Below are 22,970 nucleotides of genomic sequence, written 5' to 3'. Positions count from 1 at the left end.
ATCGAAGATCACGTAACGTTGTTACATATAGATAGTGAGACGAAGCGAGAGAATGCTTTCAAAATATATTGATCATCAGAAGATATCTTCTTTTCAGATTAATTTTGTTTTCTAAATATTTCATTTGTAATTAATAAATAATTAATAATTATTAAAGCACGTAAAATATAAAAAATACAAAAATATGTAAATAAAAAAATTATAATTTTATTCACCATTCAACTTAAAGCTATAATTTTATTCGATATAGAAACATACTTCTGATTTTGCTGGACTGGTCGGTGTGCTATAATTATCAATATTTTCTAACTGTTGTTGATGATGATTGTTCTGATGCTGTGACTGAATCGGGTTGTTAGCTGGTTTAGACTCATTAAGATTAACGTAAACAATATCGTTATTCTTGTCACTATTAATATTCTCTTGACACGGTTTTTTCGCATCGTTCTGAAAAATAAAAGTTGCGATGAAAAATACAACCGAAACAAATGGAAGATATCCAAAGTAGTTTTAATTTCGATTAAACACAAAATGTGTAATTAACAAATTTTAAACCACATTATGTAAAGTGAGTATTTCATTCCAATTTGTTCGACTAATTAGGACACGTTTAACAAGTAGAATTAATTATAGAATAAAGTAATTAATATATCTGTGAATTCAGTCATAACCGAATTCTCTATAATGTAAGAATTATAAAGAAGAAATAAAAGATAAGAGGAAAAGAGTGGTCGCAAAGAAAATTACGAAGAAAAGGTTAAAAAGAATCTTTGCGACACAACCGATAGCGGTGTATAAGGGCGCCGGGCTCACCTTGACCGGAAGCGCGGTTAACTTCCTCTTCCGGTCCCTCTCCTTGTGCTGTAGGTTTGACTCGAGGCGAGCCTCCTCCGCTCGCTGCTGCTTTCTCTCCTCGCTTCGTTGGCTGTCTGAAATATACGAACGTACGGGCTTGTGTTATATGCGGAGGACGCAGCGGCGTTCGTTACTCCGTTTTTTATTATTATTCCTTATTAGGCCATTAGCATAAGCTAACGAGCATAATGTAATCGCGGCCACCTCGACCGTCCCCGTCTCACCCCTTAGCTCATTTTCGACGCGTTTGTGCATACACACGAATCCTGCCATGCGGATACGATAGAATGGTCGATAGTGATGACGAATAAAAACTCGACTAGCCAACGACTTTTCAACGGATCATTATTTTTAAATGTACAGCTTAATTCATACATTTTAATTTAAATGTCGAATTTTTTATTATAAAAAGAAGTATTTCTCAATAGCATTATATAGATGTGTTCTTCGATTAAATTTCAAATAAATTTACTTGATAAAATTATAATTATAATAAAAATAATATAAAGTAGTAATATTGATAAAATACTTACATTTAAAATACTTACATTTTGCTTCGATTTCCTCATCATCCAACAGTAGCGATACGACTTCTTTGGGTTTTAAAGTATCGGGTTTGAAATTTCCGCCACTTATAACCATACGTTGGATCTGCAATAAAAATAATGTCTTTGTGCGCATGTTGTTTATTTAAACTTTAGCATCTAAACGTTGTAATTTATAAAACAAACCTCGCTCTTTTCGCGCGCTCTCTGCAAAATCCGTTCTTCGATGGTTCCTTTACATATTAATCGGTAGACCGTGACTTGCTTAGTCTGCCCCAGTCTGTGGGCGCGATCCATAGCTTGTTGGTCTACAGTAGGATTCCAATCACTATCATAAAATATTACCTGCAAATAGGCATCGTTAATTGCAATTGCAGCGCCCATAAAAAACCGTAATACATAATTGTTGATGCGTGAAATAGCATGGATTATTGCAATACCCCCCCTTTATATGTAAAAAAAATTATACACTCCTTTCCTACATAAAATACTCTTGTACATTGTTTTAAATACTGTAATGCAAAATTAAACAATAATAATCTACGGACACACACACACACACACAGAGAAAATAAATTATAAATAATTTATTCAAAACTTTTTTACACATAAATATATAATTATATAAATGAAAACAATAACATATCCGTTTTAATATAATAAATTTATTTTTAAAATTAATTTATAGACATAATATATGTAATCGTCACAATTTATGCAATTTATCACAATATTATTATACAAAATGTGTATTGGTTCAAGCATATAATATTGTGAAAGAAATAACATATTTGTTAAATCGACGATAGAATTGGACGTCAATCAATTATAGATAATCTCGTAATATCTTATGCACGGAAGGAGTATGTGATTCTATAACATAGATATTTTTCATATATCTTCTTTTTTTATTGCAATATACATATAGAAAATGTATTTCATTATTTACAGCATGCACATAAAATTTATAATAATAGTAATATTAATTGCATACATTAACTTTGAAATTTATGATTCATAGATCTATATTTATATATGACCTAAGAAAGTAGAAATCGAAAGTCGAGGTGACGTGTAAGCAAATACATAGGAGCAAGGATAGAATAACTAACCGTATCTGCCGCAGTGAGATTGATTCCCAGGCCGCCAGCTCTAGTACTTAGCAGAAAGACGAATATGTCCGCTCTGAAATATGAAATAACCCCACAAATTCAACCGAGGAATGAAGACACATATCGACTATTTTGTACGTAAATTAATTTAAGATCCTAGTGTTTTCGAAGAATTTCTAGAATGAAAGACTATGTTTAAAATCTTCCTCAATAAGCATAAAATTTTAATCCTTTAAACCATAATCTTTCATTTTTTAACTATCTATTTTCTTTTTTTATCTATTTGCAACATATATAATTAAAATTATGCATATAGAATTAAACATTATTACCAAATAAGAAATTAATATAAATTATGTGAAGAAAAGATAATCTAATATTGTTGCTCAAACAATATATATTATTCAAAAATTCAAGTAAACACTTGGAATAGAAATTATGTTATAATAAGAAGCACAATGTGTGCTTCCTAATAATAACATAATAAAGCTTCCGCTCAATGGTTGTCGCGCATTCAAAAACCTGCAGCTGTCTACAAGATAGGGACGATTCGACAATTAATTCGCGCGTTGGTTATGCGCGGCTGAATTATACAAGACATGCGATCTCAGGATCGTGTTTAAGTGTACACTGTATACTGTTATAGAAAGATATTCTAATAAGCATGGTACAACTATTATTAGTAAAATATTCTTTATAATTAATAAACAACTAATGTTAAGATTTTAACAATTAAAAATTTACATAATCTGTGCTTATTATTGGAAAATTCAAGTTGCCTAATGCAAATTTAAATAACATCAGACAGTACACGTATATAGTAAATAAATGCGCAAGATCATTACAATAAATTAGAAAAAAAACAGTTACCTCTTTTGAAAATCTGCAACCATGTCTCGACGATCTGAGATTTTTGATGAACCATCTAACCTCATGAAAGTGTGTTTTCTATGATACATATATTCCTACAAGAAATAAATTGTCCATAATAAAGCGATTATCTATCTTTGAATGCAACAAATGATGTGAAACGCACCTCTAGTAAATCAATCATTTTTGTCATCTGTGAATAGATCAGCACCCTATGTCCTTGTTCTTTCAGACGTCGTAAAAGACTGTCCAGTACAGAAAGTTTGCCAGCATCTGTCACTAGCGTTTGTTTATCTAAAATAATTTAATTTAACATCTCTATTAATTAATGCAATCAATAAATAATGAATAATTATATTGTTATATTATCAATAAATATTTGATAATATAATCTTAAATGTAGAATGACGGGTGGCTCCGAAAACGGTCGATTCATAATCAATGAATTCTAGATTTTATTAAGATTGTCTACTCTAAGTATATTTTCTTTCTCCTAAGACTACGTCAAACTACTTAAATAATCTAGAGTTAAGCTTAAGAAAAACAAGATTGAGCAATCTTATAAGAATCAGTAAATGATACATTGAGACCGACAATTTAGCGTCACAGAAATTTCTTAGTCAAGTGACTAGGTTTACAGAGTCACACTCACTATTTAGTAGTAGTAATCTTGGACTTGCCTGGTACAATAATATGCGACCATCCATTAATAGGGGCACACGCGGATAATCCACCTTGAGGTTGATAGCAAAATGTTGACATTGTTTGGCCGACACGAATACCCGACATTTCTTCAGAAAGTGCTCGTTCGCAACCAAGCCAAAGTAATCTTTGACCAAATGAACCACCACATTCCTCGTGTCTCTTCCAAGCGCACGCCGCAGAACTATTGCTAACATATAATTTTCGCGGACTAGCTTGAACCTGAAATTAAAGAATTAAATGTATTGTTTCTCAATTTTTGTATGTATTGCATATGTTGTATTAATAAAAAATGTATTAACCTTGGGATTATTATCGCAAACAAAGGCAGGAATCGTTGTTTGTTGGCAATATCGCATTATAGGCTGCCGCGGATGATGAGAATGTTCAGGAAGTAGAGCTAACTTTGAATCTTCCGCTTGATCCATTTTACCAGAAGGTAATATCCTTTGTAACTAAATATTAAGGTATATTATACATCACATTCTGCAATCTTTTGAAATTTATGTGCGTATATGTTATATAACGTAAAGTATAATTACCTTTAATAGCTGATTAGCTTTTTTACTACTACGTAATATTCTGTGAGCAACAGTTTCTGGCATCGAATGTATCGTGTGGTTCGTATGTGTGTAGAAAGCCTCGCCTTCGATTATCTTACTTGTAAAAAATAAATCTTTTAATGTTGTCGACAAAGCATCAAATTTTCTGGTCAAATAAAACATTTGGTTTGTAGGTATTCTCGATCTATTATCATTGTGCCAATTTTCCCAGTATTGTACCATTCTTAATCTCCTCTCCATGAATGTTATTAGACATAATCTGTACACACGAAAAATCGAAATTATTTACAAAAGATTAAAATTATTAATTTAATGTATCAATTACTTTTTTCATATATTTCTTTATATACCTGAATAAAGTACCAGCAATAAACACTTTGTTTATTTCCATCGGAGATAGATTAATAAATCTACTAAATGAAAATGTATTCTCGCACAAATCTTCGTTGCAATGAAGAGCACAATGAATATACTCCGCGGCAAATATAAACAACCTATTATACAACAGATGCTCTTTGGATGGTAATGCTAAATGCAAGAGTCCTTTGTTATATAGCAAAGTAGGCATGTCATAAAATTCTGTCTTCATAAAAAATGGCGATTTAGCATCTCTACGTTCAAAGAGTTCAGGATGGTTGCAGACCTGTAATTAATATGTTACATTTAAAAAATAAATATGAGAATCACCTAAAAAAAAAACATACATTAAAACAATAAGCTGTAAGTTGTAATAAATTTATACGTTACTATACAAAGACCATAAATAATACTAGAAATTTTAGTAGAAATAAAATGTATAATAAACGTATAATATAATAAATATATAATAGTACCTTCCGGAACTGCATGACTAGATTCATTAAATTGGAAGTAAAGTTTTTATCATTAGACGCAGTGTCCCCTCCACCCACTGTATAATGCAGCAAATCCTCTATCCGAATTTTTTTCTTTAATGCTATAAATAAGACAGATGTACCAAATGTTCTAAATACATCTATATATCTAATATTCGTAAAAATAAAATCAAGATACCCGAATAAAGCAGTTTTTGACGAGTCGTAAGCGGACAGTACACCATCACTTCAATCTTATCGGATAATTCATTTTCTACATCTTTTTTTATTCTTCGTAACATGAAAGGTTTCAAGATCATATGAAGCCTCGATAAATGTTCTGTAATACAAAATCAATAACATTTACGTTTTGAAATCAATAACTTACATAATCATTTCGCTTTTAGTATCATAGTTTATACAATGTTACTTACTTTCATCTATTCCCGTTTTATTCTCTGCATGACTTTCAATATCTTTAGAAAACCACTCATTAAATTCATCATGCGAATCAAACAATGTAGGCATAATGAAATGTAATAATGCCCATAATTCTGCCATACTATTTTGTATAGGAGTACCACTGAGCAATAATCTATTACGACAACTAAACCCCAATAACAATTTCCACCTCATACTGTTAAAAGAATTAAAATTTTAACTTTTTTAACTTTAAACTATTATGCTAATAGTTATATAATAACAAAGAAGACACAAAAGAATACCTGCTTGTACTTTTTATAGCTTGTGCTTCGTCCAAAATCATATACTGCCATTTTATTCTATTGAAATATTTATAATCTGTAATTACTAATTGATAACTTGTTATTACTACATGGAAAGAAGCTTCCTTTGTGTGCAGATCTTTAGTATCCCAAAATTGTCTGAGTATCTTTCGTTCTTGAGGATTACCCCAATATGGAACTACTTTGAATACTGGTACAAATCTCGCCATTTCTTGCTGCCAGTTATGTAATGTCGAGGCTGGTGATATAATTAAAAATGGTCCCCAAACAGCTAAAATTGTCAAGTTATATTTTACAAAAAAAATACATACAAAATATTAATAAAATTTAGTTACTATGCTTACAATATCTCTCGGCAACATGACATAAAAATGCAATGGATTGTACAGTTTTGCCCAGACCCATCTCATCAGCCAGTATTCCACTAATACCCTGAAAATAATTAATAAATGTAAAAAATAATTTATATAATATTACTTTATAATTCTAGCAACATATTTTATTTTATAATTTTAATAAAATATGTATATATATATTTTTTTTACAAACCTGATCGTACAAATTTGCCAACCAATTCATTCCTTTTAATTGATAACCTTTCAGATTTCCCTTAAAAATTGAAGGTTGTGGATGCTCTAGATTCTCAGGTGTGTCACTAAGACGTAATTCTTGAGATGCAGCAGCTGTATCAAATTGCTTAGTCCTGGCCTTTTCATTATTAAACGCTTCAGTAGCATTTTTCTTTGCTTTTTGTTTCATAATTTCACTACACATTTAATAAACATATATTTTTATAATTAAAATGAGACTCAAAATTATTATCATTAAGACTAGCTATTGTCAATCACGTTCAACAGCCATTAAAGTAATTACGTTAGGACATATGCGCGCGCGTATGTGTGTGTGCGTGTGTGTGTGTGTGTAAAAATAGAATTATTAAGAATAAATTAAGAATATATTTAATTCAAATACCTATCATAATCGTCAATTCCAATAAGTCTGGGATTCTTTTCTTCATCTAATTGATTTAAGATTCTTAACTGTTCTTCTGCCGATGCTTTATCTATTTTTCGCGACATAAAATGAGCATACAATTCTGTTTGAGTAATGAGGAAATTTAATTTCCTTTGTTGACGTTTGGCCTAAAATCAGAGCAATATAAAAACAAAAAAAATTAAACCTTTTTACACATTCTAAAATATTCTTACTTCAATAAGTTCTACATCCATTTTGCGTTGTTCTTCAGCTTCCTTTTCTAATCTTCTCCTAGTCTCCCGTTCGACTCGATCGTAACGCTTCCAATAAGACTGCATTTCTCTTGTCAACCGTTTTGCCCGCCAGATAGTTTCTTTCATATTTTTCTGCGACTGAATCATAGAGATAAATAATATGTATGATCACGTAAATTAGTTTACTTAAAGTATTAATTTACACTCACTTGCATAGCTTTCTGCCTCCAATATTTTATACAATGCTGCGCTACTTTCTTACAACTTATTAGCATTTCCTTATGATTATTGGTTTTGGCCCTTTGTACTTTTCCTAATTCCTTTTTAGACATCATAATCCAGATTTTCCTTCTTCTCATCGTCATCACTTCAACACTCTTGGTATTATGTTTTTTTCTACCTCTACCTCGAGGTTGATGACGCATAATAGCTTCTAATTCAGATTCGTCTAACTCTTCTTCCTTAGGAATTGCTTTATCCCATTCTCCCTCTGGAAATTCTCCTTTCTAAAAATATAACATTTTATTTTAAAATGTAAAGCATAAGTGTTAATATAAATATATATACATATATGTAATTACATGCGTACACACACACACACGCGCGCGCGCGTGCACAGACTGTCCCACATGTTTAACATAAAATTTAATACATACATGATATTCCTCAGATGTACAGTGACGATTAACTTTTTCTTTCTTGATTTTCATGATTTTTTTATCTGGTTTTTTTTCTTTCTTCTTTTTATTTCCCACAATCAACTTTTGATGTTCTAAAAATCTATCATAATTTGACAATAAACCCGCACTGTAATATTGATATTGTATATTCTGAAAATAACAATTTTTTATAATATTTAGAAGTGTTAAACGTTTGTATTGTATATATCTATATATTTTAAACTATTGTCCTTACTTCTGGTTTCTGATAAAAACGACCTTGATATTTTTTCCGTAATATGTGAAACTTTAGCATCTCTTGAAAGTCTTCTTCCGTAATCTGACTATCTGTGTCAGAGCCTGATGCAGAACTATCAGAGGAATCACTTAAAAGTATATCTTGCAACCAGCGTCTTTCTTCTCCTACACTAGACATATTGTATAGCCTCAGCTTATTGATTCTTGCTTCTAAAAAAAAAAAATTTTGTAAAAAAACATTACTCAAGCTATTTAAATAAAAAATTGGTAATTTATATCAACCTTCTTTTCGAGTGGGTACATTATCAAGATAAGCATCCGAACCATCAGAAGATTCTGATGAGACAGACTTGTCATCTTCACTAAAAAGCAAAAAAACAGAATATTTATATAATTACACGTAGTATTAATTTATAATATATTGTTAATGTATTATAAATTAGAATGGCAAGAATTTTGCAAATGATAAATATATTAGTACCTAGCTTGTTCTTGAAAGAGATCGTTCATCTGTTTTAAGAAAGGTTTTACATTCAAGCTGCGTTCCAGTCTCTGCAGATGCAAAGGTGCAGCTATCTCAGCTTCCAACTTCATTGCGTTAGCTCTATCAGACATTACCCGTCTATGAGAAATCTGATAATCTGTAATGATGAATAAAACAATAAGATATTTATAATTTAATGATAAAACAACTTTATATAAAACTAGTGATACAAATCTATTAAAAATCTTCAGCAACATGCAAAGATAAATCTTTCGTAATGTTTTTAAATCAAAAGTACTTGACTAATTTACTAAGTAGTGAACATATATATATATATATATATATATATATATATATATATATATATATATACATATATATAAGAAATATACAAGTTTCAGCAACATAATGCAAGTCCTCTCCCAAAATATACAAGCCCAATGAAAATTATTGAAAAGCAGTGACGCAGGCAGTGACGAAAGTAACGGAAACGATTGTTACACGAGGACACGAGCAATATCAATGAGATCTATCAGAGCGAAAAAAAGGAAAACGTGTGTGTTCTCGATAGCAAACCACGAAGAGACCGATTCCTTCAGCTGAGCTGTTGCTACGCTTCGGGAAGTGTCGTGTTTCTAGCGACGGACGACGCATATTACGGGCGTGGAACTGGCATGCGGGATCGTGCGCGGCTAATTTTATTATATAAGGCAAGTGACACGTCGTATCAGGAGCTGGTGCGGTTATAATTCGGATAAATATCTCGCCAACGGCTTTTGCTTTCACCTTATGTTTTGGTTATAAAGCGGCCCCGCTTATCTCGCACGCGCAATCGAGCCTACTACCGGAATGCAATTTCCTCTGTTCACAGCGAAATCAGATACATGGGTCGGAGGGGAATACATGGTAGAAGGAAGCCTAGAGAACGCAGACATTTGGCGTGCCATTAAAGCGGGGCAGGGATAGGGCATATTGCTCGCTACCATTTTTGTTTTCAGTTGGTGGCGCTGCTCGCGCCCGTGCGCGCAGTTCCTGGCGGCGGATGGCGGGTCTCGTCTCTCGGTTTTCCTCTCGTCCCGTCTTGCGTCCACTTACGCACCGTACAATTTCGAATTATGGCCCAGATCTCGAGCCTTTTTCTAGTATATGCCGAAACGAACGATTGTCTTGTGCGGACACGCGATCCAACGCCGTCCCAGAAACGCGCGACTTTAGAAACTTTATAACGCGAAATACTAGCGATTCTTTGTAAAGGAGATTTTCATGTAATTTTCATGAGTTCGACTCTCGAAACGATACGGAAAGGCATGGATCTTGTGCCGATTTTTATTGTCAAAAGCAAATACAAAGATTTTTTGTCTTGTTTGTGCGTGTTGCTTTTCAGCCTCCAAACGACTCTTGTAAAATATAAATTGATATATACGCAATATCGTACAGATAAATTATATTAATATATTATTGTATATTTTCATAGAATGTATATTCGTCATTGCGCAAAGGTGCAATGACGCAGCAAAATTTTATTCGCAAAATGGCAGACGAGGATTTTTTTCTGTAGATTGATGATTTTGTAGTAAACATGAATTTACCTCAGGTATTATAAGTTGCATGAAATGCGCGTATCGCGTTTATTCTGCACTCGCTCCAGATGCGGTTTACAATTCCGCGAAATTCGTACCTCGAAATAATTTGAGAAGAATGTTCCTTCTCCAACGATACTTGTTCCTACCGAGTAGTTGCGTTCCCAAGAAATTCGCCGAGTTCGAATCGCACAACTACGCGAGTCACGCTTCCGTTCATGCGCGGAACATGCGTCTTAGCCTCGAACCCGCACCGGAAATGCCTGTGCTTGACCGCCAGAATAACCTACTTCACTGATAAACGTCGTTAAGTCATTTCGACTTTATTACAAAGCTTTTGTAAGGTTCCTTTGGTTTTATCGAGTCGAATCACGTCGATCGATTGGGCCAGATAAACTCTATGTTACAAGCGAGCGGTCCTCGGTGCGGAAGGGTGGGGAGGAACTCATTCGACGAAACAATTCCATTTCTCTCTTTCCAGTTATTTTACAGAACGTATACCTGCGCGTATTCCCGCGATCCATACGCCGCATTCCCGTGTTCTAGCGAGAAAGCTTTGTACCGCCGGAGCACGACGTCAAACGAATTCTTTCTTCCTCTGCCGTCACGCTGCTAGTGAGGAAGAGAAGGGGGAGCCGGGGAGGTGGGGCCGCTGCGTCTGGCCGGTCTGGTATCGAGGCTGGGCCCTGCGCGCCGTCGTGTGAACCCCGGTTTGTTTCCGTTGTTGCTACGAGGCGGCTTCGTCGTGCGAAGCGCTTGTTCAGTTTCAGTATCTCTCTCAGTCTCGCTGATTACGCATCGTACGCAGAAATATAGACAAGGCTCATTTAGGGGGTTTCTCGTAGGCTGAACGTTCAGGTGAGTACGGGCGTATTCGCTCCGTTCGATAATCCCCGATACCTGCGTTCTCGAGGGAAAAAAAAAGTGCGAGCTACGGAACGCGAGGTGGCCTATCGCTGCTCCGCGTTAGCGTGATGTAACGCGGGGCGATCGTGCGACCACGCTCTCTTACCAGCTTTCGTTCTCGCTCGGCAAAATTACGGGGCGACGACGCGTTTCGCGATAGAATGAGAAAATCCGCCTCGATCCGAGCAGAGTACGTAGTCGAGCGTCGCGTATCTTTGTTTACGCCCGCGTCGGCCACGCCGAAAATACGCATCCTTCTTTCGCGGCCATTACTCCGACTCGAGGTATCGCTCGCGGCGCAATTAACCGACGGCGCCGTCGGTCCGTATCGATCGTGCGCCGATTCAGCGAGCGTGGCGTCCGAGAGATCGGCAGAAGTTTCTAGAAATTTTGACGCGCCGTCGTGATGCAGTAAAATTATTTTTTCTTCGCTTGCCGCTTCCTTTTTCCCCCTCGAGTTGTTTATACGTAGAAACAAAATTTCGTGCATTTTTTCGATCGTTTCACGGCGTGAAACGGCGAGACGTAGTTTTCGGAAAACTTCCGGTATCTTCATTTTGTGAAGCATGCGAGCACCTCGTTAAAGAAATATCGAGAATTATTAACGATTTGCTTCTTATACGTTAATGCATTGATAAAGTAGTAGTGTAAAAAATACATGTATTTAATCGCATAATAAAAATTATTGATCAGTCCGATATTAAGGTTAATTTTAATTTTTGTTAATTTGAATATGCCTTGAAAGAACAATTATAGAAACACCATTATGTTTATTTACAAATATTTAAAGTTTGCTTTCAACCACCTTACGGTTAGACTCTTGAAAAATAACGATTATTTTATGTTGTCATGTGATTAAACGGCAGGTTCTGCAGGTAGCCTGTTATGTAAGGTGTTTTTATATTTTCCTTTAAGAATGAGCACTCGAGTATTCGTTGGTGGATTAACGTACCGGGTGAGAGAGCGCGACCTAGAGAAGTTCTTCCGGAAATATGGTAGAATCAAGGAGGTCGCTATGAAGAATGGATTTGCCTTTGTGGTAAGTCTAATGTGGTTCAATTGTTTTTTTTACAGTATGGTAGGGACAAGAGTCTATGTCGGTGGGCTTCCATACGGCACCAGGGAAAGAGACCTTGAGAGATTTTTCAGAGGCTACGGTCGATTCCGTGATGTTCTCATCAAGAATGGTTATGGCTTTGTTGTAAGTATCTGTATCCAAGCTGTAAATACAATTAACACTTTGTATCGCTCAATTTGGTCCTGTAACATTCTTTGGCCCGTCATTGTTCAATGGCAAGAGTTTGTAGCGAGTTAATCAGAGATTATTCTATAAAATGCAGTCAGAAATGTTTATTTATAAGTTTATTTAACTAAACAATATATAGCATATTTTGTCACCATTACATTGACTCAATATCACTTGTCATTGTTTTATAATAAAGACTATTCATACTTAGTATTGCAATTATTGATACAGCGATATATTTTTGAATAAACAAAAAATAAAATTTATTTTTAAAAGATAATAGTTTATCATATCTTTATTCATGATTTGGACCAAAGTGGGTTAGCTGCAGAGTGTTAAATTACAAATGCATCTCAATAATCCGAGTTGACCTGACCTGAGCCCTGAGCACATTGGTACTGTGGCGGTTTAGTGGAGCTGTGTGCTGCTTATCATCGAATATTCTGCAAAAGCTTTGTAAGTTGTGTATAACCGGGGAAACTAAACCATATTATAATGGGCCATGTATTACCAATTAATTATTTATATCAATAATTTTAAATTTTATAAGCACTTACAATAATCCAGATTATGCACTTTTATATAGTTATAGGATTATTTGAAAGAGTGTATCAAATGATATATTCTACTCTAAAACTTTTGCAGGAAACAAAAACTTATATATTAAAGTTTTAGACAATTATAAATAAAATCTTATTATTACATTATAAATGTGGCAACAATATCTGTCACATATTTGTGATAGTTGATTTTACACTTATGTTCATTTTTTACAGTTGCTGAATAATGCAGTGATATATTTATAACTTGGCGTTGCAAAAGCTTTTTTAGTTAATGCATATTACATATTGCATAATATAAATAAATAATAATACATATGTGATAGAAGCAATATTATTGCATGCAAGCAATATTAAAATAAACACAATTACATATTATTTATAGATAATAACGCAACTTTTCTTTCTTTTTGTAGGAATTCGACGACTACAGAGACGCTGACGATGCCGTGTACGAATTAAATGGAAAGGAACTTTTAGGAGAAAGGTAATACAACTATTTTATATAATGTATGAAAAATATATGTACTAGGCGATTATATATATATATATATATATATATATATATATATATATATATATATTAGGCGGAATGGTATAGGTAGCATGTTTGCATGACTAAATAGTTTCTATAATAATCCATTTGGTATATGGATTGTTATTGTAATTACATTAATGTTTGAACTTAATTATAATATTATTGGTACTGGGGGTTCTCTGTTTAAACTAAGCAAATTTTAATTTATTATGCTAACACTAAGGGTGAGTTAAATTTGTATTATCGAAATTAACTAATGTCACATAACAGATATAATTCCTTCCTAAAAGTCTTTATAATATTAAATAATACATCTATTCATTGTATGATAATCTTGGGAACACATTCTATTATTTATATTCCTTAAATATAAACAATAAAGTAAGCTAACATTTAGCTCTTATTGAAATTGGTAAAAATTATTTGTTTGATCACAAAATAGCTAATTTGTAGTAGTTTATTTATAGTATGGGTGATAAATATCACTGATGCAATATTTATTCGATTACATTATCGATTATATTACCATAAACAACTTTAGATTTACATATTTTTTTCTGATTAAATACGCTGAAATAATTAATTCTAAAATTATTCAGTCCTGAATTCAATTTTATTGATAATTAATTTTTAACTTTAGGGAATTGAATCTTTTATGATCCTTAAAAGTGAATCATTAGAAATGCTCTTTAAAAAAGTATATGTTACCTGCGAGTTATTTATGATTCAGATTCTTCTAGATCAACAAATATCTTGCTATCTTAGGTAAACATTTTATCTTGTTCTTGTTGCGTCATTTGTGATTAGATTAATATGTGAGAAGCAATAGCATTTGTATAACAGTGAAAATTTTTTTCTAATTTATATATTCACAATAAGAAGAGCGGGAGCACTTGATTTTTGCGTAATGCATGAGAAAATTAACTAATCAAACATCTTCATTTCCAGGGAGGAAAATACAAAATTTTGATTAATTAATTTTCTTATGCATTATGCAACAGTCCATTTTCTCTGGAAAATTTCATTTCCATGTGCTTTTGTCTTTCTGTTTTTCTTTTGGGAATTTATGTAAGTGTGTCAATAATATTAGTAGCTTCTACACGCAGTAAATAATAGTAGTGTTTATTATAGAATAAATATTATAATAGCTGTCAAAATGCAGTCTTATGCGGTGGCAGTATCTTAACGCTCTCTAATCACATTGTATTTCAACCTGTACCAGTAATATTATTCGCTGTTGCTTCTATTTGATTAAAAACAAATGTACAGTGCACAATAATTATCTGTTTACCTTCAACGGGCGTTCCGTTAATGCCTTTAATTTTGCATCTATAGTAAACGGCGTCTGTCCTCCAAATTAATGATTGGACATTTACCGAGATAAAGTGTCTTAAATGACTTACCGCCATTTTGAACTACTTCCATCAATTCCCCGAGTAGAAAGTCATTACAATAATAAATCTTCGTCTGGAGAAATGTTATATTGCTTCTTTTTTGCCAAAAATTTGGCACATATGCTTTTTCATAAATTCATCATGTGATCCTATATAATGCACCGCATCAGGCAAAAAAAGAAAGAAAAGCCTTAAGAGAGCGTAGTAAGAAAGAAAATTTTGATGTATTAGGATCACGGATATAATTATGAAAAAGCTGATGGATGTGGTGAAAAAAAAATTAATTCGATGATAAGTAGCATCATGTAAGGAAGGCAATTTAAACTATATAAAGAACGAGAACGAGTCATGAGAGAGAGAGAGAGAGAGAGAGAGAGAGAGAGAGAGAGAGAGAGAGAGAGAGAGAGAGAGAGAATGAAAGCGAGAGGTAGAGGTAGGGGAAAAAGAAAGGTAGAGGGGACAGCGCCCTAGACGAAACCGGACGATAGAGGTACTGAGAGAGAGGGACAGATGATATTTGAACAGATTTCGCGGAGAAAGGAGGCTGAGGAATGGAAAAGGAAAAAGGAAGGAAGGAAGGAAGGAAGGAAGCAGCTTTAGAGAGTAAGAATTAGTCGTGGACTTAGGCGGGGTTTTGTTGGGTGTGTTTCAGAGTGGCGGTGGAGATAGCACGGGGTGTTTCAGGGAGGCGAGGCGACCGTGGCTACGGACGCTCACGCTCCTGGAGAGACAAGTAAGCATATCCAATGTGTCTTGTTACAGAATTACTGTAGAGAGGGCCCGGGGGACACCTAGGGGTAGTGACCAGTGGCGCTATGGTGACTCCCGTGGTGGTTATGGGGACTCGAGGCGATCTGCGTAAGACACGCTATCCTTTTTTTTATTTTATCAGAGCGATCATTATCCCCTCCTCCCCTGCAGGCAATCGGCTCGGGATGTGCGAAATCCAAACGATTCTTGAATTTATTTTTTATTTATTTAATTTTTTTAATAAAAAATTTTTTTTTATTTAGTTTTTGTTAGATTTCTTTTTGTGTTTCTCGCGGGATTTTGTTTTATTTATTTATTTATTTATTTATTTTTTTTTTTTTTAATATCATGTGATCCGATTTCGCACATCGTCCGCACAGGGAAGAACGTAATCTTGGATATTGATAAGCTCTAGCGTAGAGAGGGCGTAGAGACGAATAAACTACGCGTTTTTTAAACTTTTCTTGTCTTTGCGCATAAAAAAGTACGTTCAATTAAAAATCGAAGTCTTATCTGAATTGGTTGTCTTGGATTTGACTGCTCTCTTGAGTACGTCGAATTGTCGAAAGTTTTTACCGCGACAAAAAAGTGATAGCAAGATAACGCCTAGCGATACCCTCCCAGACATTATGTTTATTGCTGGTAGTTGAACGAAATGAACCGATGTAATTGGCGACTAATAGATGTATGGTATTGTGTTTGTTACAGCCGAGACGATATGCGGCACGACAGGTACGCTATTGCTGCATTTTGAATAGATTTGATTCGATTGGAACAGGTGATTGATTGTGTGCCTGAGCAATGAGTGCAGATCTGTAGTTATTTGCTGAAGGTTTAACCGACGATCCGTTATTTCTGTTCACATGACATCCCTTTTTGCAGAGATAGTGTGAACAGAAACACGAGGACTGCATCTAGCTACAAGCAATCATTGCCCAGGTACATACATCCAATGTTACGCTCTAACGATTACAACTTAACTTACACAAACTTTAATGTTGCAAATGTCTTGAATTATATCATTATTGCGTTTTATACCATATTTTCATTCGCTACATTAATATAAAGTCAGGTCCAAGACAAACCTGCTTGTTTTAGATATACATGTAGATAATAGCCGGTATTTTTCCCATTGTAGATATGGACCACCGACACGTACCGAGTATCGCCTCACCGTGGAGAATTTGTCGAGCCGCGTCAGCTGGCAGGTAAGTGACTTGGATCCTGCTTTTCTCTTTCTTGCATTTTTACCACTGCTTTGTTCGTTTGATAACCATTCGCGATTCCAGAGAAAAAAACATTGCACTGCTTTATATGGGTTTTTCGAATTTATATATTTATATATTACTCCGAGTCTCTAAGTTTTGCCGCAGTCAGTTTCTATCAAATTCCACGCGTGTCGATACATAGCATTTCTTTCTTTTGTTCTTCAATTGTCTTTCGTCTCATTTTACGTTTATTTACTCAGAAAAGAGCCCTATTTTGGAATGTAAAAAGATGTAAGATTTTGATCAAGTAAGTCTATGGCAAAAATTACAATAAAATTTTTGTATGTGCAAAAGACATTTTCCACGAAAAAAGGAAAAAATGAGAGAAACGAAAAATCTGTATGGAGGACGAAAGAAATATCAGAATTGACACGTGCGAGATGCAAGAAACGCATGGCATATTACCACACAAGGACAGGAACTCGGAGTAACAACGTGGCCCGAAATGAACGCAGCCAGATACTATTGGACAAATATATTCAGCGGACGCCATGGACGTGAAGAGCTGTAAAGCGGAAGAAACGAAGCAACGGTGGATGGAGATGACAGCCTGAGACTGAGCGATACAGATAAATGCAAACGATATGTGGGAAATACCAGGACGCAAATAGATGCTTTTAAACCCCCTCTCCCCCCCCCCCCCCCAAAGTCATACTGATGAATCAAAACGAAGACTGCACACGTGGACCAAGTCTTACTTGATCAATTTACATTGTGTATATTTATATATTATATATAATCTATAAAAGTCTATATTTTTTCTATATCTGTCGTTGCACTTTTCCGATGATTGGTTATTTGAAAATATTCTCTCGATCGAATCTCGATTGTTCGACGTTACTTTTTCAATTTATTATTTCATTTACGTTACGGCCAACAGTTTGAGAAAAACAAAATAAAATTGATGTTCTTTCCGAAGAGCCATGTCCTCTTCGCCGAGGAGGGGCGACCGATAGGGCCAATAGACTGATGATGTGCGATGATAGAGATGACGATGCACGCGATGGGCCCGCCTTGAGGTCAAGTGGCACCAGGTTGGTTTCTGAGGTGTCCAGGGTGACAGAGAGAGCCGCGTGGCACTGGGATGTACACCTACTACCACCTATCTACCATCATACTACTACTCGCGCGCAGTAATACGTGGTGAATCCCGGTGAAATCCCAGTGATAGGGTTATTGTACGTACTGCGATCCTCTTCATCGTGATCACTGGGGGAAACAAAGAAAGAGATCCAACCGTCGCTATCTACTTCCTATCCGTCTGGGAAACAAACATTTACTTACGTAAACAGCCTCCACCAATCAATATATATCACAACTCTTCTCCTATTACTATAAACCGACATGGTCATAATTCAGTACCTTCACCATCGACCATCATTACAACCACCATCATCACATCTACCACTCCACTGTGACTGTCATTGCTACTGGTACGCCACGCAACCTAGCCATCTAGTAAGTCAGGCAACGGCCACACCCATGAGGGCATACGCGGGCCGAAACCCGAACCACCCGCGACTGCGCCACACAGATCCGTTCGACCCGACCGAGCGCCGTGTGTCTGGCCTTTCTCTCTGTCCGTAAGCAAGGTGGTGCCTGGGCCCAAGGTAAATGCGTCACCTTAACCGAGTGTACTCTTAGATATACACATATATCTATTATAACTACACACTCTTGAACGTGGTTTTGTTCGTATATGTATACTATATATATAATTATTATATATATCTATCTCTAGACACCTCATTACTCAATATTACTGTGCACTATAGCTCAACGTACATCGTTGAGACGTTTTACGAAGTTTGGAGCTGTGCACACGCAACTAAATGCGATACCGGAGATAGGGAACCACTAGTGATATGCTGAAATTCGTGTGCTCGAAATTACGAGATCTGCTTGTTACTCGACAAATCGCTTTTGTATCTTTATATACTTGATAATAATTTTGTAGGTTTCTTTAGTCTTAATGATAAATACTTTCTATCGCCACGTATTTGTTTTATTGGAATTCTCCATTCGAATAGCGAAAGGCCAACTTTTCTTTATGCAAAACAATTTGCATTATATTATATATTTTGAGTATAGCAAGCGAGGAATATTTCAGAGGAAATTCATCCAGCGTCGGAAAAAATATGTTTGGCAATGGCATGCCTAGACGGTTTTTTCTTTTTTTTTCCTTTTTACATGGAAACACTTACGCTTGGACCTTGAAAGACACTAACATGGATCTCAGAAAGGCCGCCATCATGTAGTATTCCCGCAGATATGGAGACGTCTGCGCTCTCTCGTATTTACCATGTAAAACTATGGACATATTGGTACATCTACTGTCTACCCAGTACCTTCACAACACTAAAGCCGTACCTGGTTCCCACACACACAGAGAGAGACAGAGTTAGAGAGATACATATAAGCACATCTCCCAGTGATGAATGAACGCAAACGGACCACTAGACAATATCCATCTTCATTTGCTGATATCCATTACGAAGAAAGACTGAAGCATTAGATCACGTGTGGAAGAAACAACGAAACGGAAAGAGAATTGATAATACAGAAGAGACATCGTCTTCGTAGATGTACAGATTTTGCAACATTAAGAGAAAAGATCTACAAAAATATCATACGAAGGAAGAATTCTCGACAAATTTGCTTTTATCTTTAGCAAAAAATTAATATAACTTTTATCTTTTTTACCTTATATTTCTTTATGTGTTCTCCAAACTTGCTTTGCCTATTGCGAGGCAGAATATATTCAAATAGCTTTCAAAACTCTTACTGGACATATGTATGTATATATATTAAATTTTATTTTATTTTGCTTTATAGCGATTCATTTGTTGTAACACATTCTTTAAAAAATTTATATTACTGAAAACATTAAAAATATTAATTGCATTTATATATCAATATTTTTTTGTCACAGATGTTGTCAGATTTTTTGTCACAGTGTTATAAATATTTTACAGAAATTCTGCATTTATTACTGTAATTATATTGTGAGCCGTTTTGCAGAAATGGGAGTATACTGTTCCTCTAAAAATATTGTGATAGATACAATATATTATATTTAAAAATATTATTGACTTATATAAATATTATTACATAAGAAGTACCACATTTTCTGCAGGATGGAGTTGTATGTACTATATCTATAATTATAATTACGCTTGTCTTGAAGATTGAATTGCATAAAAAGAAAGGTTGTGTCGATAAGCAGATACTAAATTCGAGCACGCAATTGGTAATTTTATTCTCAACACTGAAGACGCGAACAGATGTAGATGCCATGCTATGCTTATCTCTTTCTCTAGTCTTAGTAGATCCAGGTTACCTGCCTCAAGGAAAGAAATCTAAATAGAATATAACGTATGAGTGCACAGGATATATTTTAACCTGCGTGATACATCAGACTAAGAACACAGTATAGTAAATTCCAACTAATTCTAAATCTATACGCATACTTACACAAATTAGTATAGGGAAACATATTAATTCTGGTTCTTGTGTGATGTTCAGGATTTGAAGGATTACATGAGACAGGCTGGAGAAGTGACGTATGCTGATGCTCATAAACAACGTAGAAACGAAGGGTAAGTAATATTGTTAATTATGAAAATAATATAATTGTAAAGTTCTTATATTGATAATAAAAGAAACACTTGAAGAGAGATTGCTGCAAAATTATTTATAAAGATCTCTTCTCATGTTATTACGTTGGTCTAACGATCCACATTTACGATTTTACAGAGTTGTCGAATTTGCGACATACTCAGACTTGAAGAACGCTATCGATAAATTGGATGATACAGAGTTGAACGGCCGTAGGATCAGACTCATTGAAGACAAGAGACGCGGCCGTCGTTCAAGATCCTCTAGTTCGAGGTCGCGCTCCCGATCTCGATCTCGATCACGTCGTCGGTCGCGCTCTCGCTCAAGGTATAATCGTCGTTCTCGATCCCGATCAAGGTACTGTCGGGGCGACATACGCCTGTTATGTTTTCTATTATTTAGATTTGTCTGATACAATTGCTTGTAGTTAGACAATCTATTTAAACAAAGATCAGTTTATCCATTTTGAATTTTACACACACGAGTGTGTGTGTGTGTGTGTTGTGTGTGTGTGTCATGACATTTTTTAAAATTATAATAATTTATATTATAATTTAATTTTTTATAAATTGATTATAAATTTGTTTCTATTTTAGTTGGTTATAAAGATCAAATTTTTATTCTTATGTTGAAAATGTGTTGCTAAATTTATCGCATAACAAAATTGTTTTGCGATGGATTTGACAAAATAAAATACATCTTATCGCTGTTTTCTGTAATGCAGAAGCCGTCGCAGCTCCCGTAGCCATAGCCGTCGTAGCACCCGTTCCAAATCGAGGGCACACTCAAAATCCAAGTCCAAGTCTAAATCCAAATCTCCCGAGCGTAGTCGTTCACGCTCAAAATCCAAGTAAGTGTGTTTATAAGATTGTTTTACGTCCACGTTTGTTCCATCGGTCAGCTGTTTATTCTTCTATTCGTTATTATGTATATTTATTTCATTTATTTTATTTTTTTCTTGCGCAGTTAGACGGTCACACTCAGTGTACACTCTCATTCCCATTTATTATTGGCATTGTTTTTGGGCTGGCTACGTGCCTTGAGCTCTCACGCTTAATCTCACGCTTTATACGCGTTCACCTATTTACCGTGCGCGCGCTTGGAAACGAAAAAAAAAGAAAAGAAAACGAGTTTCTTTGTATTTAGTCAATTTTTTCTACTTTCGTACTCCTTTCATTTTGAACTATATAATTTTGCAGATCAAGAGACCGCTCAAAGTCGAAATCTAAGTCAAAGTCCAAATCCAGATCTCGTTCTAGGTCCAAGGCTGAGAGGTCAAAGTCCAGGTCGCAGTCCAAATCCAAAGCCAAGTCTCCCTCAAAGTGAGTCCTCTCGCTGGCCTTTTCTTTAATCGATACATAATTGGCGCAAGAAAATCGAAAGTTTCTCAAACAGTGACACAAATAGTAAACGTCCTAAACATTCCTCCTTTCAGGGATAGGTCGAGCCGCGAGCGTTCCAGAGGTGACAGATCCCGATCTCGATCAGGAAGCAAACACAGCAAGAGCCGTAGCCGCTCTCGTTCACCAATGAATGGTGACAAATCGCCGGAAAGCAGCAAACAAAAAGCCGACTAAACAGAGATAAAAAAATCCGCGAACTACTAAACTTTTTACTTTCCTTTTTTTTCTTCTTTCACCATTTTTATATTAAATCACATTTGAAAATAAATATCTCATACTTCTGATAATTAATTGTAATAATGAGGTTTTGAACCTATACAACCATTGTATCGAAGCTTTATCGTCACCTTAACATTTAATTTGGAATATAAAACGCGATCAAGGTTTCTTTTACAGAGTCCAGCATTATTGTTAATTTGAGATAGCTTAAGATTTAATTTTTTTAATCAGGTTAGGCATGTCTTATTCTTTCATTTTTTTATTACTACTTTTTCTTAGATCAGATTAGGTTTAGCGATACACATCAATCGACTTGAACAATTCGCGCGTTTAGATAAGTATTCTTTACTCATACCTCTGAGACTACAAATTTTCAATGTATTGCCGTCGTATAATACGAGTTCCCTTATAATGGCTTTTTGTATATATTCCTAACGGTTACATTACAATAAGAAAGTATGTGATGTGTATTAAATTTAGTGGTAAAAGAGATATTTCAACTGTCAATAAAAGTTCATGTCAATGCACATTGATGTTTTATATCCGTCCGTTATTTCCAATGCCGTTATTTATGTTGAACATAATTTTAATTGCACATTAATATGTTATTATTTATAACAAAACGATTATTT

General features: G+C 34.8%; 2 protein-coding genes across 26 annotated transcripts in view; one reads left to right on the top strand and one right to left on the bottom strand.

Annotated features, from left to right (window-relative positions):
* LOC105834585 (chromatin-remodeling ATPase INO80) overlaps positions 1-11,084 on the bottom strand; it is a 17,741-nt gene extending 6,657 nt beyond the window's left edge. The window contains exons 1-25 of one of the 6 annotated variants that reach the window (XM_012677176.3): positions 10,938-11,084; positions 8,854-9,013; positions 8,655-8,734; positions 8,371-8,582; positions 8,112-8,285; positions 7,665-7,961; positions 7,435-7,593; positions 7,199-7,368; positions 6,776-6,992; positions 6,571-6,658; positions 6,206-6,497; positions 5,915-6,117; positions 5,680-5,820; positions 5,481-5,602; positions 4,998-5,290; positions 4,627-4,906; positions 4,387-4,539; positions 4,063-4,306; positions 3,549-3,676; positions 3,383-3,477; positions 2,513-2,585; positions 1,587-1,745; positions 1,389-1,506; positions 814-929; positions 259-447 (exon numbers count right to left, since the gene is read on the bottom strand). In XM_012677176.3, coding sequence (XP_012532630.2) covers positions 259-447; positions 814-929; positions 1,389-1,506; positions 1,587-1,745; positions 2,513-2,585; positions 3,383-3,477; positions 3,549-3,676; positions 4,063-4,306; positions 4,387-4,539; positions 4,627-4,906; positions 4,998-5,290; positions 5,481-5,602; positions 5,680-5,820; positions 5,915-6,117; positions 6,206-6,497; positions 6,571-6,658; positions 6,776-6,992; positions 7,199-7,368; positions 7,435-7,593; positions 7,665-7,961; positions 8,112-8,285; positions 8,371-8,582; positions 8,655-8,734; positions 8,854-8,987 — 4,137 coding nt within the window. In that variant the 5' untranslated portion in view covers positions 8,988-9,013; positions 10,938-11,084. The other 5 variants (XM_036291847.1, XM_012677175.3, XM_012677178.3 and 2 more) reach the window with 5 other exon arrangements.
* LOC105834588 (serine-arginine protein 55) lies at positions 9,440-22,865 on the top strand. Of its 20 annotated transcripts, none has more exons than XM_012677189.3 (12): positions 9,440-9,566; positions 12,417-12,543; positions 13,565-13,635; positions 15,843-15,938; positions 16,539-16,562; positions 16,713-16,769; positions 16,969-17,038; positions 20,624-20,697; positions 20,855-21,073; positions 21,441-21,566; positions 21,916-22,038; positions 22,152-22,865. In XM_012677189.3, exons 2-12 carry the CDS (start codon positions 12,418-12,420, stop codon positions 22,291-22,293), a joined length of 1,128 nt encoding a protein of 375 aa, XP_012532643.1. In that variant the 5' UTR covers positions 9,440-9,566; position 12,417; the 3' UTR covers positions 22,294-22,865. The 20 variants fall into 20 exon arrangements, with proteins under 20 accessions (XP_012532643.1, XP_028048901.1, XP_012532642.1 ...); XM_028193100.2 differs by lacking the exon at positions 12,417-12,543 and adding an exon at positions 12,258-12,381 and having other exon boundaries at positions 9,441-9,566; XM_012677188.3 differs by lacking the exon at positions 9,440-9,566 and adding an exon at positions 11,152-11,294.
* Positions 22,866-22,970: the final 105 nt, after the last annotated feature.

Source organism: Monomorium pharaonis, chromosome 9 (assembly GCF_013373865.1).
Source record: "Monomorium pharaonis isolate MP-MQ-018 chromosome 9, ASM1337386v2, whole genome shotgun sequence".
Taxonomy (NCBI): domain Eukaryota; kingdom Metazoa; phylum Arthropoda; class Insecta; order Hymenoptera; family Formicidae; genus Monomorium; species Monomorium pharaonis.
The sequence above is the reverse complement of the archived record's forward strand: the minus strand, read 5'-3'. Positions and strand labels throughout refer to the sequence as shown.